The sequence below is a fragment of the Nannospalax galili genome, unplaced genomic scaffold (genome assembly GCF_000622305.1).
Source record: "Nannospalax galili isolate Female #2095 unplaced genomic scaffold, S.galili_v1.0 scaffold184, whole genome shotgun sequence".
In the NCBI taxonomy this organism is placed as follows: Eukaryota; Metazoa; Chordata; class Mammalia; order Rodentia; family Spalacidae; genus Nannospalax; species Nannospalax galili.
The window spans coordinates 572,002-590,213 of record NW_008351649.1 but is presented as its reverse complement, the minus strand read 5'-3'; the positions used below and the strand labels follow the sequence as shown (position 1 = coordinate 590,213).

At 43.4% G+C, this 18,212-nt stretch overlaps 1 protein-coding gene across 2 annotated transcripts in view; it reads right to left on the bottom strand.

Annotated features, from left to right (window-relative positions):
• Positions 1-18,212, bottom strand: part of Zbtb40 (zinc finger and BTB domain containing 40) — a 72,128-nt gene that overhangs the window by 27,383 nt on the left and 26,533 nt on the right. For both annotated transcript variants that reach the window (XM_008848562.2, XM_029553791.1), the window contains exons 2-3: positions 7,899-8,636; positions 7,186-7,319 (exon numbers count right to left, since the gene is read on the bottom strand). In XM_008848562.2, coding sequence (XP_008846784.1) covers positions 7,186-7,319; positions 7,899-8,574 — 810 coding nt within the window. In that variant the 5' untranslated portion in view covers positions 8,575-8,636. The remainder of the gene's footprint in view (positions 1-7,185; positions 7,320-7,898; positions 8,637-18,212) is intronic.

Sequence of the window (18,212 nt, the reverse complement as noted above, 5' to 3'; positions counted from 1 at the left end):
TGTCTGGCTTACAAGCACATGTGTGGGTGACTGAGTGTGGGTATGCATGTACCTGGGCTTACTCTGCCACCTGCTGTATGCTGCTCTGGGGAATGCCAGCTACCACATTTGAACTGCCCCAGGGAAAGGCCTATGGGAAGGGGGAACAGTACCAGTTGCAACAAGTGTACAGCATGAACCTGAACCTTCTGAGCTTGCTAAGCTTCTGGAGAGAGCTTAGAAAAGATGCTCCGGAGGTGAGCCTGGAGGCAGCAGTAGCTGGCTAACACCCAGCTGCAGCCTTCTGTCATAGGCTTAAGTCAGAGGACTCAGCCAGGCTCCATCTGGACCTGCAGAATCTCTGGGGATAAACGCTTGCTGTCCCCAGGCTGCTGAATGCTACAGTGACTTCTTAGATGAGAATCCATAGCTGGCAGACACATGCTTCATTTCTAATACACTCAGTAAACACTTTCCCTCCCTCCCTCCCTCCCTCGCCTCTTAATTGATATCTCACACTCCATCCCAGGCCACACTGTTCTCTTCTTTCACCCACAGCGCTCTGAGTAGCCCAGATCCTTGCTGGGTATCCACTGTCTGGCATTATCATCTGCGCTGAGGGGAGACGCTGCCCCCAGTGGTGGCTTCTGAAGTGCTTCTCATTATCCTCACTGCTTCCCTCCCTCTGCAGAGCTACTCAGCAGTGAAATGAAAACATTTGTTAACTTCACTGCTCAGCAGTGGTGCTGGGTGACCATCCGGGAGGAGACAAAGGAGTGGCTGATGAAAGGGCAGAAGAGGCCATCAGCTACCTGGACAGCCCTGCTCTTCCCTCCAGTACTTGCTGGGCATCCACACCAGAGCTGGCGCTAACTCCAGGCTTGTTAGGGTTCTGTAGTACAGCAGGCCTCCTTGGGAAACAGGGGTTCTGCCCAGGCAGAAGGGAGCCACGTACTTCTATAGGCTGCTACCAGGTAACAGGACTCCAAGAGTCCGACCAAAATACAGTGTTGTCAAAAGGGCTAAATTCTTTACTCATACCTTGGAACACCTTTGACTCTTGAGGGATTAAAGGTACATCAGTAAATTCATGTCAACACATGTTCACACAAGAAGTCAAAGTTATTTATGAGTAAAATACAGGTAAATGTATTTTACATTAAATGAGAATTTCTTTTCCTTCTAGGATATGGGAAAACCATCTAATCTTCCTCTTAAGTCAAGCCTTTTCATTGAATTTAAGCACTTGCTCAATTATTTTTGCTGAGGACCTTTGTGTTTGTTTGGGTGACTGTCTTGTGTACTCTGGTCCTCCCTTCAACGTTGAGGATCAGATAATGGAAATAATAACATGGATGGACCTGGATGTGTAGCTCCAGGGTAGGGTGCCTGCTCAGCCTACAGAAGATCCTGGTTCAAACACCAGCACCAAAATTGAATAAATAAAAATAAGGCTGGGTGTGGTGGTTCACACCTTTAATCCCAATACTTGGGAGGCAGAGACAGGTGGATCTCTGTGAGATGAAGCCAGCCTGCTCTACATAGTGGGATCCAGGCCAGCTGGGGCTACAGGGAGACCCTGTCTCAAAAAGACAAAAATGAACGAATGAATAAATAAATGAATAAATAAATGGCCTGATACAGACCACAACTGCTCCATGCCATCTAGACTATGGGTAGATTTGTTATCTACCTTCCTTCTCAGGCCAGTCCTAGGAGGCATTCCTACTACCTCTTTAGCACCAGAAAGGTTAAGGAACTTGCCTAAGGTTATAGGGCTGGCAAGCAGAGCAGCCTGAATGAAACACTGGAAAAATGAAATCCATATGCACCAAATGCTACTGGACCTCCAGAACCAGTGCCACTGAACAGAGGGGCAGGACACAGCAACGTGCACCACTCTTCTTGGTCTCCATGACTCCTGTGGGGACTGGTACACAGTAGGCACCCACTTCAAAGTTTAACTGAATGAGATTCTCTTTCCCCACGAACACCAGCTGTTCTGTATCTGTAGCTGCATATCCCAGACTAAGACTGGATTGGAAAAAAACCAACTGACTTTCACCTCCTGCAGACCTGTAAGATGAATGTCAGTGACTCACTCTCCAGAGGGTTCGCTAGCCAGTGAGCACAGTCCTTAAGACACAAGCATGTGCCACTCCACAGAGTGCCAAAGAACAACACAGCTGAAAACGGCAGGTTCACAGAGGAGGAGGAACTAGTCTGCCTTTCAAGTACAGCTGAAGGAGAAAAAAATGTTACTAGGTCTTCAGCTTTGGGAATCTTTCTAGGACTTCAGGTAAGAAGTGAATCAAACAGCCCAGAAATCAATAGTGGAAAAAGTTAGCTGCTTCTTCTCGACCAAGATCACTCTGCTGTACAAACGATTAATTAAAAGCAGGGACATGGTCAGGAATAGAGAAGGAAGGCAATTAAAAGTTGTGGTACAAACTGGAGTCAGTGTGGGCTGCCTTGAAACAAGAGTTTTCACCCAACCAGAAAGCCTCTCAGGTCACTGAGGGCTTTCTCTAGCAGTAGCAGCTGTTTTGTTGGGCACACGCTGGCAGGAGACCTCCAGGTGATTAATCACAGCAGAGGTGGAATATTTTTAAAGGTGTTAAGTTAGGTCATGATGAACAACTCCAAAACAACAACAACAAAACCATTAAAAGCTATTGGGAGCCAAAAATGTATGACCATGAAAAGCAAAAAAATGAAGTAAAACAAAATGAAACACCAACAAAATCAAGCCCAAAGATGATCTCTAAAGTTGTACTAGAACTTAAAATCTGTTGCAGTGCTGGAGAGATGGCTCAGCAGTTAAGCCAACACTGGTTGTTCTTACAGAAACCCGGGTTCGAATCCCAGCACCCACGTGGCAGCTAACAACTGTCCGTAACTCCAGTCCCAGGGCATCTGACAGCCTCTTCTGACCTCCTTGGGCATTGCACGACACGGGTGCACTTACCTACAATGCAGGCAATACACGCATACACATAAAATAAATAAATAAATAAAAATAATTAAAGAATTAAAATATGCTGCTCCAGGTGAATAGTTTTTTAATGTGCTCATCAGTGAAACCTTACAGCAATACCTGTGCACATATCCCACCCCACACGTGTAGAAGAATGACTTTGGTATGAAGTAATCAATAACAATAGGGATCAAAGTATGTTTATTTTACTATCCCCCAGCTAGCTCAGTGCCTGACTCAGACCAGTTGCTTAGTAGGCATCTGCTGAATCAAGGGGCAAACGGACTGACACTTGGAGAAAACGGGTACTCTGTGGTCTCTCACAGCACTGAAAGGTGTGATACAGGCTTCATGTTACCTGCCATCACACATGTTAGAGTCTGGTGTTATTAACTTCTGCAGCAGTGCTTCTCAAAATGGTCCACAGACACAGACACCAAGGTGACTATGCACTGAGGGACTCATTAAAGGCAGATTCCCAGGCCCCACCAGAACCTAAGAACTGGAGGTACACACCTTAACGAGCACTGCAGGTCATTCATTTCCTTGTAGTCACACCACTGAACACCATTGTTCTTGAGACTAAGAGCCACCCCTGAAATTCAGGAAACTACTTCCATGAGGGGGGTAGTACCCACCTGAAAACTCGCCTCATGGTTTAAGACTATGGCCACAGCAAACCATCTCACAGGTCAGAGCCTGTAGCACTAGGCTACCACAAGGCACTCAAAGAAAAGAGGATGCAGAGGCTGATCAGGCCTACAGACACTACACACTTATAAACACAGGCAGCAGTTGCTACCTACTGAGTTACTGCCATATGCCTGACATTTCATAGTGAATTTCATGTAAGTAATCCTAATTAATTCATGATGACCCTATGAGGTGCTGATAACACTCCCATCTTACAAAGAAACTTAAGCGTCATTAAGAATAAGTTGCTCATGGTTACAAAGTCAGTATGTGAAAAAGTCAAGTAAAGAAACAGCTATTCAACAGAACACTACTCAGCAGTAAGGAGGAGGAACATACAACAGCATGGATGGATCTCAACAAAATAAGTGAAAGAAATCAGGAAAGGAAGAACAGTACTCCGTTTAGGCAATACTCCAGAAAATGCAAAGTAATCTAAACTGACAGAAAGTCAATCAGTGATTACCTAGCGCCTGGCCTACATGGGGTTGCAGAAGAGAATGTGGGGTCAGGAAAAATGGCAATAATTAAAGGTTTCTGAACATGCAACAAGAAAAATTTTAATTTAAAATCAGATGCAGAATGATTCTGAGGTCTTCTGGACAGCGTTTGCCTGGGCTGGCAGTGAGACTGTGCCTTGGCCTTGGTTTTGCACTGCCGCCTGAAACAGCTCAGCTTAGAGCCAAGGCCATTGTACGTTATGAACTGCAGTGTTTTTACAGTGCATGCAGAGTTTTCTGTCCTTATAGAAACATGGTTTATGAAAGATAAAGGCTTATAGTATTTTTTTACCATCATTTCTCAGCGTATAAGTGTCAAATTAGTGTATCAAGTTAGTGTTGGAATGCTTGATTTTAAAAATTGCCTTTTAATAAAAAGGAAATGTTAACTAAATTTTGGTTTGGACAGAATTTTTAATGCTATATGAAACGGCCATAAACATATTTCTGCCATTTGGGGCAGGATTCTCTGCATTAATGTCTGTAAAATCAAAATATTCAACTCTGAAAAAGTGTAAGATTCTCTTTATATCTTGCAGTATCAAATATTCAGCCAAGATTTAATTCTTTACATAAAATAGACAACTACATCTGTCATTAATACACACATTTGCTTCTGTCTTTAATAAATGATTATATGTACACCAAAAATTATTGTAAAATGAATTTCTTTGTGATTTATTAGCAGTAATATACCTATTTTATATGCCTGTGTACTGGAGGTCACATAAAAATTTCTCAAACAAAGAGGGTTGTAAGTGGAAAAAAAATGTATGCAGTCCTGACTTAAGGGATGGTGAAGAAAGGGATGGATTACCAAATGCCATGAAGAAACTTAGGGTGATGGATGCCCACCTCGACTGTGATGATTCAGGACATAAATTAAAACTGATCAAGTTGTATACTGTATTACATACATAGCGTGCTGATTGGCACACATACCTCTATAAAACTGTAAAAGGAATTAGACAGAAAAAGAACCTGATAAATTAGCTAATAATTAATTTGTTTTGCAGTGCTGGGGATCAAATCCAAGGGCTTGTGCTTACTAGGCCAGAGAGCTCTACCAGTGAGCCATATCTCCAGCCCTAGCATTTAATTTAATCATATGTTCTTAAGGTGTTTGTTCCCTTTTTCCTTCTGAAGTTGAAAGATGTATTTTGGACCACAACACAGTTTTAAAAGCCACCAAGTGATTTTTAAAGCTGATACTCTGACCTCTAAAACTGAGGAAGAAATAACATAAGCCTATAATGATCACCAACAGTGAATCTGAGCTCTTCTTAAGTACTGTTAAAGTTACTGGGAAAGATTAGAACAAGAACTAGAAAGAAAGAAAAAAAGGGGGGGTAAAAAAAAGTGACCCACGTTCAAGGGATATTTCTGTGCCAGACACTTTTAGGCACCAATGGTATAACAAAGACAAAGACACCAAATACAGAGATGATGTTACTAATGTGAGCACTGCTGATCTAAGGAATGATCCCAAGGGCCAGTAGAGAGGAAGCCCTAGGGGAGAAGACAAGGAGGTATGTCTGAAGCTATCAAGGTAACAAACTAAAGACAGAAATGACTGATTAAGTCAGTAAGAGAACATGCAAGTGCAAAAACATAAAACCAAAGTGTCATTCAGCACAACTGCACAAAGAGCAGCAGGGATTTATGACTGGAAACCTCTCAAGAGCTATCAGGCTGACCCAGCATCCTAAAAAGCATCTCTCTCAAGGCAACAATTTATGGTCACAGCCAACTGTCTACTCATATGGTTAAAATCAACAGTAAATCTTGAATTTGTTTTCTAAAAGTGCTACAATGAATCAGGAAACACTGAAACGTTGAAGGCACTGACTGAATTAACAGATCCTACTGACACTAAATTGTCTACAGCAACAGAGCACCCGCGTTCTACTCATATCCCATCAGATGGGCAAGGCTGCTGGGGGGCTTCGCTGCTGGAGCCCACAGCAGAGGGAAGAAGGGCTGACGGAGAGAAGCAGGTGGGATCTCAGTGCCTGTGGTGTGAGTCCTGCAGGGTTAGGTGCGCGGAGCACAGGTGGGGATGGGTCTCAACTGTGTTAGTGCAAAACAGAAAAAAGGGCAGTGAAGAAACAGCAGGACAACCATCTGGCAGTTTCTGTCAGATGATCCTAAATGTATTTACAAATAAGTGTCATTCTTCACCCTGCTGGGAGGCAGGAAACTCAAGTGTGTAAAGCGATAATCAGAACATGGGCTGGGGGTGTAGCTCAGTGGTGTGGAGTGCTTGCTTCTTGCTTCAGATATGTGAGGCCCTGGGCTCGACCGTCAGCACCACACAGACAAGTCAGAATCTTGGGTTTGAACTCTGGTTGAGTCTCATGTGTCCTGAGCCTTCACCAAGCTATATCACCTCCTTGTTTTCTTAGCCATAAAACAGGAAAAAAATGCCAGGATCTATAATTTACGTGAAGATTAACTGAGATAAGTATCTACCAAGCTTAGCACAGCAAGTGCTACATAAATGTTCACTGTTAGGTTTATGAATGAATCACTGTACTCCTCACTGAATACCATTTGTGTGTGAGCTTCTATTAAATTCTTTTTGTACACATTCTGCATATGTTGTCTACATTTCTTATTCGGGGTTAGAAGACTACCTTCTGCCCCCTTTTACTGTGCTTAATCTGGAAGGAATGGGGTGATCAGTAAAGTATTATGAACCGAAATTGATGATAAAGTCAGGCATTGTGGTGCACATCTGAAACCCCAGCACTTGGGAAGCTGAGGCTGGATAATGTTCAAGGGCTAGTCTGGGTTATAAAGCAAGATCACAACTCAAACAAAACAAAACTGATGAAAAACTACAACTCTCATGGTGATCAACATTTACTTCCATTTGGAGGTATGTGGCCTAGCACTTTTCCAAGACTGCCCTTCAAGGGGAAGGGAAGAAGGGTGTTTAGTGTGAGGAGAGTGAAGCCCTGGGCGTTTGTATCTCCTTAGTTCTGCCCTGTAAGGGACACTGGCTTGGAGACAAGTGACCTCCCAGGCACCTACCTCCTTCTGTGGGCCTTTAATTTCTGGACATTCTTCCAGTCTTTTCAATATGTCCTGGGTTACCACGAGTGCATCCGAGAAGACGCTTTTATTTTCTAGAAGAAAATTCAGCTGTTCCTGCTTCCTCTCATGCTCTGAACATATAACAGAATGAAACAAAGCAGGGCTTTATCACTTGAAATGACTAAACAGCCGTTTCAGCTGTGGAGAACCTGCCCACCTAGCACAGGAGGGCCCCGCAGGACCCCAGCATCCCGGCTTCCCCCTGGGTGACGAGAAGTAGGGCAGTGCTGTTTTGATACTGCTTCTCTGCTCTGTTGCTTACTCTCAATACCAAAACACCAGACACTCAGAAGACCCCAGAGGGGTACTGTATCAGACTGTCATTTCCTACCTAACGGCGGCTTCTGACAAATTTATCAATGAAACAAAGAATTTGCAGGGCATGGTGATGCACATCTGTAATCCCAGTACTTGGGAGGCTGAAGCAGCAGACTGCCCGTGAGTTAGAGGCCAACTTGGTGTACATAAGTTCTAAGCCATCTGAGGCTACATAGCAAGATCTTATCTCAAAACAACAACAACAAAACAGCATAAAAAAACAAACAAAAAACAGAACAAAATAAAAATCAAGTATAGTAACTGACAATAGAAGTACAAATTTCAATTAAACAAATTTTAATTAAATTAAATTAATATCCCACGAGTATTACCTGGTTCTGTGCTTGCCTCCTTTGCCTCACTAGGGATCTGTCCAGCAGGGGAAGGGGAACAAACTTGAGCTGTGTGAGGTGTCTCCGCTGGGGTCTCTGCACCCCCCTGAACCTCTTGGGCAGTGGGAGGATTTGCACTCATCTGTTGGGTTGCTTCCTGGGTCTCTGCTTTCTCAGGACCTCCTGGTGTGGTGGAAACTTCCAGGGTTGAGGGTACCCCTTCAGAGGAAAGGGCTTCTACAGGAAGTGTCTCTGATTTCTTGCTATCTGACTCTGAGGACAGCACAGCGATGTCCCTTACCACCTGCCCCTGGACAGAGCAGTTTACCAGATTGGTCAGAAGATTTTTACAGCTGACAGCTACATCAAACATCTGCAGGCTATCTGCTAAGGAGATGATTTTGGAGAAGTTGTGCTTGCCCACAGGGAGTTTGCCTGTGTACATCATTTCTAGCAAGAGGGCAAACTCCTCAGGGCTCACCACGGAGGCATCGATGGAGATGGTATCCGTGTTATCCAGGAGGGTTTTAAACAGGAGGCTGGCCGCAGCCAGGACAAGCTTATGAGCTCTGAAGTAGATGGTGCCAATGGAGATGGTGCAGTCACAGAACTGCTGCTCCTTGCACAGAGTGTAGAGCTGCAGCAGCAGCTGTTGGCTGTAATTCGGGAGCTCCATGGTGTCAGCTTTGTCCCTGGACTCCCTCTCTCCTTCCAGATGCTTCTTAGTGAGGATCAATCCTAGAGAGACCCACATAGGACTATGTTAAATGCATGTACACACACAGGAAAGGCCTTACACGAAATGCTGAACAAGCCAAAAAACAATTCACTCATCCATTCAACAGTGCTGCTTAAATGGGGGCGCGGGGGGGATAGAGTATGAGGGCTCCTAAGCTAACAATAATTACGGTAATCATGTAACAATTAATTACAGGAGAGGGACTTTGCTTAGTGCTTTACCAGAATGACCTCACTTGATTCTCAGGGTGACTCTGGAGAAGAGTTATCTTTTCTTCCCCATTTCACAGAGAAGCCAAGGGAAAAGCTGCTATGACATGCCCTGCCATCAGTACTCGCTGGCCTCAAAGCTATAACTGCAGTACTGCATACCACTTCTGACCCCCAGGAGTGTTGCCAACAGGGAAGAACAGACATACAAACACAGACTTAAAACACAGTGTCCCAGTTCTCAAGCTATCATAGCACTGGACAGGGGTCATCACTTCTCCCCTGTATACACCTGTTACATGCTTCCTGCTTCTCCCACTGACTCACTAGCTGGGCCTCCCCATTTCCTTTGCTGGCCTTCATCACCTCTCTAGCTCAGGCCTCCTCTGAACTTGCAGTGTGCACTGCCAGTTACCTCTTCAACGTCTCCAACTAGAAACCTAATAGGCCTCTGGAATATAATGTCTCCAAAGCCCTCTTGCCATCTTCCCCAGTTCCCAGCAATTCTACCCTGGTTACACCAAAACCCTATAGTGTATAGTCATTTCTCATACACTAGATCTAATCCTTCAAAATCTACTGGCTTGCCAGGTGTGGTGACATATACCTCTAGACTCAGTACTCATGAGGCAGAGGCAGGCAGATCTCAGTGAGATGGAGGCCAGCCTGGTCTACATAGTGAGTTCCAGGCCAGTTGGGGCTACAGGGAGACCCTGTCTCAGAAAAAAAAAAAAAAAAAAAAAAGGCTGGGGAGGGTTGGAGAGATGGCTCAACAGGTTAAGAACACTTACTATTCTTCCAGAGGTTTCCTGCACCCACACTGCAGCTAACAATTGTCTGTACCTCCAGTTCTAAGGGATTTAACACCCTCTTCTAGCCTCTGAGGGCACTGCACAACACAGGTGCACTTACATATATGCAGACAAAACATTCATATTCATAAAAAAATAAAAAATAAATAAAATTAAAAAACTTAACAAAAACAAAAAATCCTACTGGCTCTGCCTTCAGTACATTCCACATCCCAGCACCTCTCATGTCTATATGACCAATTCTGGTCAGTTTAAGCCATCATCACCACCTAACCAGATCTCTGCAATCATCTCGTAGCCAGTCTCCATTCCTCTGCCCTAGGCTAGTACTATCTCTGCATGCCCTATCTTCTGTGCAAGCCACACAGTCAGAACCTGAAATTTCTTTGTACAAATACCTTAAATGGCTTCCAGTGTCAGATCAAAGTCAAAGTTTTTACAATAAACTGCACAGCCCTTTGTGATCCAGCTGCACTGGCTCCCCTGACCTCATCTACACTCTGCTCCTCAGGCCCTTAATTTTAAGTGCACTGCTTTCCTTCTTGACCTAGAAGCACACTCAGCACACCAGTCACAGGGCTTCCTTCTATCTACGCGGGCTAGCTCTCTCACCTCCAGAAGCTCTCCGCTCAAAGACCACACAGGTGGAGCATGCCTCATTCAAATGCTCCAAAATCAGAAACTTTTTCATTCTTTCTTTCCTTTTTTGTTTTATAAGACAGTTTCTTTATGTAGCCCAGGCTGGCCTGGAACTCATAGTCCTCTTGACTGTACCTCCCAAATTATAGGGATCATAAGCATGTGCCATTCCTGGCTAAAAATCAGAAGGGCATCAACATGATATCACAAATGAAAAATCCCTCAACCAAACTCAGGTGACAGATTAAACAGTCAAAATACTCAAGGTACTAAACACAACTGTGTAAAATGACCTTCAGGCTAGGTGAATAAGAAGCAAAACTGAATTTTGTGTATAGACTTGGGCCCCAGCCTCAAGTCAATGCATTATAAGTATCCAAAAATCCAAAATATCCTAAATATTTCTGGTTCAGAACATTTCCAGGAAAGAACACAGTCTTTCCCAGCAAGGCCTCCTCGGATAGTCACCGTCCCCATCTCGCTCTGCTCCGCTTTTCACCTGTTATCATCGCCCACTGATGTGCTGTACTTCAGTTGTCCCTCATCCGTCTCCCCTGACTAAAACATAAACTTTGTTAGCAGTATCTTTGTGCTTAAAATGCTGCCCAGTATGCACCCTGCTGGTGACCAGGTAGTCTGAAGCACCAGCTGGGGTTAGTATAATCACAAGGATTTGCACAACACGGTTTGGGACAGGGGAGTCCTGGCACTGGAGTAAAAGTAGGAGGAAGAGGTAACAGCTGATTCGCATCATGCGCACCACTTGTGCATGCATGCGCATGAGTACGTTTGTGTGTATATGCTTTATGTGCACATTCATGCGTATGTGCTGGTGTGCATGTGCCACAGCACATGTGGCAGTCAGGGGACAGCTTTGAGTGTCAGTCCCCCCATCACTCCTCCTTTGAAACAGGGTCTCTTGGTTGTTTTTCTGCTGTATGTCAGGCTAGCTGGCCTGTAGGCTTCCATCTCCCCACAGAAGCAATGAAATTATAGACATGTCATGTATCCAGCTTTTACATGGGTTCTCCAGATTCAAACTCAGGTCCTCATGTTTACACACTAAGCCATCTCCCCACCTCCCTGATCTGCACCCCCTTCCCCTCCCCTACACTCTCTCACCCTCCCTCCCCCTCTCTCCTCCCCCTCTCTGGTTTTTGAAACCAGCTGGCCTGGAACTTGACCAGGCTGGCCTCATTCTCACAGAGATCCTCCTGCCTCTGCCTCCCAAGTGGTTGGATTAAAAGTGGGTGCCACTACGCCCTGACCTGCATTTTAAAAGATGCACAAATCCTGAGAAGGTGAGAAAGGTGGGAAGCAAAGACCTGTGGGCAGGGAAGCCTGCAGGAAGCACACGGGGAGCAGGAGGCATGCAGCTAAGAAAGCATCCTGTCAATTGAGGAGGAGGGTGGAGGTGGGGAGGGAGTTTATAAAGAGATCAAAGATGCTAGAATATAAAGCAGGGGCTGAGAGAGTCTCGAGGGGATTTGTGTACAGAGAGATGTGTAAGTAGTCACTGAAGGCAAAGGGAAGCCACTGAAGGGATTTACAGTAGAAAACCACATGGCCAGATATACATTTCATATATGTCACTTCAGTACAGTAGTATTTCTATGGAATTTAACAAGGACAATTGTCAAGGTAGGCTCTATTACCACAGATCTGGAGTCAATCCATGAGGGCTTCCACCAGGGGTGGACACAGAGAGAGGGAGAGTCAAAATGACTTAGAAGGAGTAACTTTAACTATTTAGGAACTAAAGGAATGTGATGGAGAGAGGCAATACCCCAGGTTCTGGAGGTAGTGAGTCACTGACAGGATGATGCAAATGACTGGGGGGAGACAGGTTAAGAGAGGACAGTTCAGGCACAGATCCTATGGTGATGACAAAATTGTAGCATTTCCATCATATAAAGAAAAGCATGCATTAAGGGTGGAGAGAAATAGTAGCTGTCCTTGTTAAAGATTACAGCTGATTCTCTTCCTACCTGCCAATATTTTGACATTTTCTGACACCTGAAACAGACACATGAAAATAGAAATAAACATATCTCAGAGCTCTGGCTTCCAGTGTGCATGTAAAGGGCTCAGAAGTTGCCACTGTCCTTAACAATAATTTAAAAGCTGAACATGAACAAGTCTTCTTTGACTCATTAGAGAGATCATCATCTAAGATGGGTGACAGGCAGAAGTAAAGAATCACGACCAACAGAAGCCCAGGTAAAAAAGCCTCCATGGAACAAGAGCAGGTTGGGAAAACTTGAGCCTGACTGATGAAGGCCGAGTGCCCATAACTGAGAGTCGAGCATCCAGGGTCCCCAGTCACAGGGTGTCCCTCACACTTTCATGAGAAAGCTCTTCCTGGACCTCTACCAGGTCCTCATAGTGAGCATCTGAGAAAAATCCCTGCTTACTGTGTTTCCAGCAGTGGAAGAAAAGGGAACCATTTTGGAGCATGGCAGAGCATTTTGTTTTCAATAAGGCCTGGCCTGAAGAGAAACCATTTACCAGAGCCCACCTGCTGGGGTTTCATGAGAACCTTCTACTTGGGAAAAGGGAATGCTCCTGAGAACATAGAAGATTCCACTCCCTTCACTCCTCACCACCACTTCTCAACAGACCCATCTGCAAGCCAGGGGTGGTTATGCTCTCCTAAAATCTCAGCTCTAAGGGGCAGGGGTGCACTGATACAGGAGAATCATGGGTTCAAGACCAGCCTAACTACACAGTGAATTCGGGCCAGCCTGGCCTACACAGCAAGACCCTGTCTCAAAGATTTCGAAGAACCAAAACAAATAAACAAGACCCATTAAGCTGGTTCATGCATGTAATGCTAGCACTTGGCAATGTAAGGCAGGAGTTCGAGGTTAGCCTGGGTTACATAATAAATCCCAGGCCAGCCTAAACTACAAAGTAAGACCCTATCTCAAAAAGCAAACAAGAGCAACAAACAGGGCTAGGGAGATGGCTCAGTGGGTAAAGTACTTGCTGTGCAGGCATGAAGACCTGAGTTTTAATTCCCTAGCACCTATGTATGATGAATATGATGCCAGCTTTGATGGCATGAGTCCATAACACCACTGCTGTAAGGACAGAGAAAGATCCCTAGCCTTGCTGGCCAATCAGTCTAGCCCCAAACTGAGAGCTCCAGGTTAAATGAGAGATCCCATCTCAAAAGCATATGGGGGGGGTATGAAGCGGGGGGGGGGGGGGGTGTTCTGCAAAGCTCAGAGGACTCTGAGGTTCTTAAATTATTCCTAAGTATCTACAATGGCAGGCACATCATTATTTATTTGTGAAAACCCACACATGCCCAGCATGAACAGTTAACTCTGATGGTGACTTTAGGTCATAGGAATGTGCTGACAGAAGTTCAGGGTGTATGAGAAATGCAGCACTGTGATGGGGAAGATGCGTGAAGTGTGGGGACTGGGGAGCGTGTGGAAACCCTCTGTACCGTCTGCTCAACTTTGCTGTGCACTTGAAACTATTCTAAAAAAATAACATAAATAAAATAAAAATTTCCCACTATCTGTAACTCCAGTCCCAGGGGATCCTACAGCCTCTTCTGACCTCCGCAGGCATTGCATGACACAGCTGCACTTACCTACATGCAGGCAATACATGCATACACATAAAATAAAAATAATAAATAAAATTTTTTAAAATTTCCTAAAAATAATGCAGATTTTTTTTTTTTTTTTCTGTTCTAGCCACTCCAAGCTCCATTCATACTATGGTAACTCCTGGGTATTCATTAACTCAGGTAACTTTTCAGTTTCTTCAAAGAGGATCTTGGGTGCATTCAGTCCTACCATCTGAGTACAGCCTATCCTAATATTTATGTTATAAAAGGCACACAGAATATAAAAAAGAAAAATAAGAAGGTGGGGGGGAAGATTAAGGCTGGGTGTGGTGATGCATGCCTACAATTTTAGCACTTAAAGGCCCGTGTGTTTTGAAGGAGATGAACAGTCCTGAGGGTCGAGTGACATGCAGGGACAGTGACTGCAGTCTGAGCAGCAAAGGAATGTACATCCTTCTCATGGTATTTACAGAAAGGGAAAAAGTTCCAGAAAATTAAGAGTTATTTTTCACATTGCTTATTTATTTTTATTTTTTGTGTATGAGTATTTTGCCTGCATGTAAGTGCATCACATGTATGCACTGCCCATGGAGGTCAAAAGAGAAAAGAGGGCTTCAGAGCCCCTGAAACTGGAGTTACTGGTGGTTGTTAGCCACCATGTGGGTACTGAGACCTGAAACCCAGTCCTCTCTCTGCAAAAGCAGCCAGTGTTATTAACTGCTGAGCCACCTCTCCAGCCCCAAATTTAAAGATTTTAAGCATTAATTTTAGGATTTTGTGTAAAACTATTTAGTATCTTTTACTAACAACAAAGTAACAATATGAAGAATAAACAATTAAGCAAAGTTTAAAAAATAAAATTATAGGATTTCTTTAGAAAAGGTAAAGAGTAACAAAAAAATCAGAAATTCAATTGGTATGTAAATGATATAAACTACTAAAAAGGCATTATTATACAAACAAAGCAACATATTATGTATAGGTGTTTTTAATAAGACATAGGCCTTATGAATTATAGTAAACCAAGATTTACTTGGCATTTGGGGAGCTGAGGGAGGAGGATATCGAGTTCAAGGCCAGCCATCACTACTATAGGGAATTATGCGACAGCCTGAGAGCCTGTCTTGGACGTACATTCAATCTTTTATTGCCGCTATTCTGTTGTGCTGGGGATGGAACCCAGGACCTTGTGCATGCCAGGCTAGAGCTCTCTCACTGAGTTATGCCCAGAAACCCCCACACTATATTTTTTTGAAATATTCTTATTACTAAGAACAAAGTGACTGGGCCAGGAATAGTGGCACATACCTGTAATCCAAGACTGTGGAAGGTGGAAGCAGCAAGATCAGGAAGAGTTCGGGGTCATCTGTGGTTACACAGAGTTTGACCAGACTAGGCTACATAAGACTGTTATCTCAAAGCATAAGAAAAAGGTGACTAGAATTATATTTTCAGTACAAACTCAAACTTAAAAGGTTGCTCTCTGGACATTTATTTAAAGAAGACATCCACATTTTTCATCAGATTAAGAAATACAAAGATCTACAAGAATGCAGAGGGAGATATTTTAAGCATTAACTACAGGACTTTGAAGTCAGAACTATTTAATTTTACATTAAGAAGTAAGGAGAGAAAATAATGTAATAATTTCCTAAGCAACTAAGCAAGGTAAAAATAAAACAAATCAAACTATGTGTCAATGTGATAATCAATTTGATCCATAAAAGAATACCAGTACTTAAGGCCAAAAACATCCAAGGACAGGCAAGGTCTACTAAACGAATGCATTGGCTGAAAATGTTAAAAAATTTACTAAGATTAACAAGAATACTAATTAAAGAACAGACCTGCAGCAAAATGGCACACTGAGGTGATATAATCTAGTCTTTTCTACCACTACAGACACATAGAAATACTGGATAAAACCCACAAAAGTGCTTTTAAAATACATAGTCAACTTTTTTTTTTTTTTAAATCCCCAGGCACCTGAAATGAAAGAGACATCAAAATCAAAGCCAGAATAGTAAGTGGGAGTTGAGATGAATGGCCCCATAGGGGTTTTAGGCTCCTGTACAGGCCCTGGACTTCAAGAAGGATGCATTAATGCTCACATGGAGACAAGAGATGTGCTTCCAGCAGACAGAGGGTGGGGAGCTAGAAAGGAGACCCTGCATAAAGCCCAGGGCTCCAGGCCCATTCCCCCTGGATGCTAAAGCAGCTCTGCTCACTGGGAAGTGAACAAGAGCCGCTAGTCATCCAGGCCCAGGGCAGAGAACAGGCACACAGATCTAAGTTGCAGGCCTTCGCCACACAAGTGTAGGAACCACATTCCCATTTGGCATCATACAGGAATCCTAAGCTGAGAAATTAGCACAAAAACTTGTCTCTGGTTTGCATCAGAAGAAACTGGGATACTTTCATAACCCAAAGTGTGGAGACTCATACAGAGATAAAGAAAAACCCAGAAAGGAGGTTCAACTATCACAGACCATATGAGGAAGACCCGAACGCAAAAGGTAACCCTATACAGGGTAGGAGAAAATTACAGGGGAACCTTTGAAGTGGGATAGGAAAAGGTTTCTTAAATAGAGTTCTAAAAGAAAAAGAAGAGAGGGGTTCTGAGTACTTAGATATTAAAAGAACTCTACAGACACATTCATAGACAAATGGGAGATAATATTTGCAGAGTTTAAAGGCATCAAGGAATTTATATCTCAAATAAACAAGAAATAGCTATAAATCTGAGCAAGAAACCTGACCCCTGCAGAAGAAGGGCAAGCAATTGGCTAACAGGCAGTATTAACGTTGCTACAGAAATAATGGCCACTAGCATTTGATATCTATTACAATTATTTTTTGTAGGGTTGGGTCTTTTCTGTTTTTGTTTTTAATACAGGCTCTCACAATGCAGTAATGGCTGGGCTGGGACTTGCTAAATAGACTAGGATGACCTCAAACTCAGAGAGATCCACTTGCCTCTGTCTCCTGAGTGCTGGCATTAAAGGCATGTGCCATCACACCTAACTAAAGGTATAACCTAGGTTGGCCTCTTCAGCAAATCCTACCAGCATTTACCACCACAATCAGAATATATTAGCTCATTCGATCCTGTTGACACCTAATGAGGCAGCTACTGATAGCATCCGGTTTTACTGATGAGAAGACTAAGACTAAGAGGTGGAGTATTGTCTTCAAGGTTAAAGAGAACCTTGGTAGAACCTGGACTTAGGATATCATTGGTGGAAAGGCAATCTGGTAATGGTTTATGAAACATGCCTACATGTTTGCCTTGTAGCCCAGGAAGCATTCTGTGTATACCCCCTAGAAAATGTCCCACAAAGTCCATTAGGAAGTAGCACTCAATGGGCATTGTCTGTGATAATAGAGAGAGGAGAGGCATTTTAGATGGCTGTGACTAAAGGACATGCACGTGAGAGTGGAAGGTGCACCCTATGGGACACAGAGCACCAAACGGAAAAAATGTCCTGCTATTCAGACAGAAACCTGGGCAGATCTTAAATACCCAGCATTGAATGCAGACAAAAACCACACCAACAGTATGAGATGCAGAACTTACACAAGTTACCAACACATGAAACAGTACTATATATTAATCAAGAACACACACACAAAGACAATTTATTAAATATGTTAGAATGGGTGCCTAGAGGGAAGGGAATGAGAAAAGGAATTAGGAGGAGAGAGGAAGAAGGGCCCTACTCAGATAAATGTTAGGGTACCACAGAAAACAAGGTCCCCAACCCCCCAACAAAAGAAAAACCAAGTCATATGAAGAAATGAATCATGTAGTGATGAAGAGAGGTGACTCCCATTCCAGGGGAATTCGATGTCCTCTTCTGACTTCTGCGGGCTTTGCACAACACAGGTGCACTTACACACATGCAGGCAATATACTCATACAAAATAAATAAATAAATAAATAAATAAATATAAGAAAATAAAGGTGAACATAATTTAAATTTTAATTTAGAAAATAAGTTACAAAAAATGTAAGGTGAAGGACAGATCTGTAAGAGCCAGGGAGGAGGTGCAGGACCATATGCAAATAGTCCTACAGGCACCTGGGACCCTTCTTGTACAAACCTACAGCAATGGTGTCAGCATGCAAAACACGTAGTGATGAAGAGAGGTGACTCCCAGGAGCTCAATGGCCAGCCAGTCTAGCCAAACATGGCAGACAGAGAAGCAACTCCCAAAAGTTGTACTCTGACCTCCACACGTGCTGTATAGTACACACACAGCAAATAAATAAAATGTAACAAACATTTTAAAGAAAATATAAAAACTAATTTTAAAAAAGAAAATACA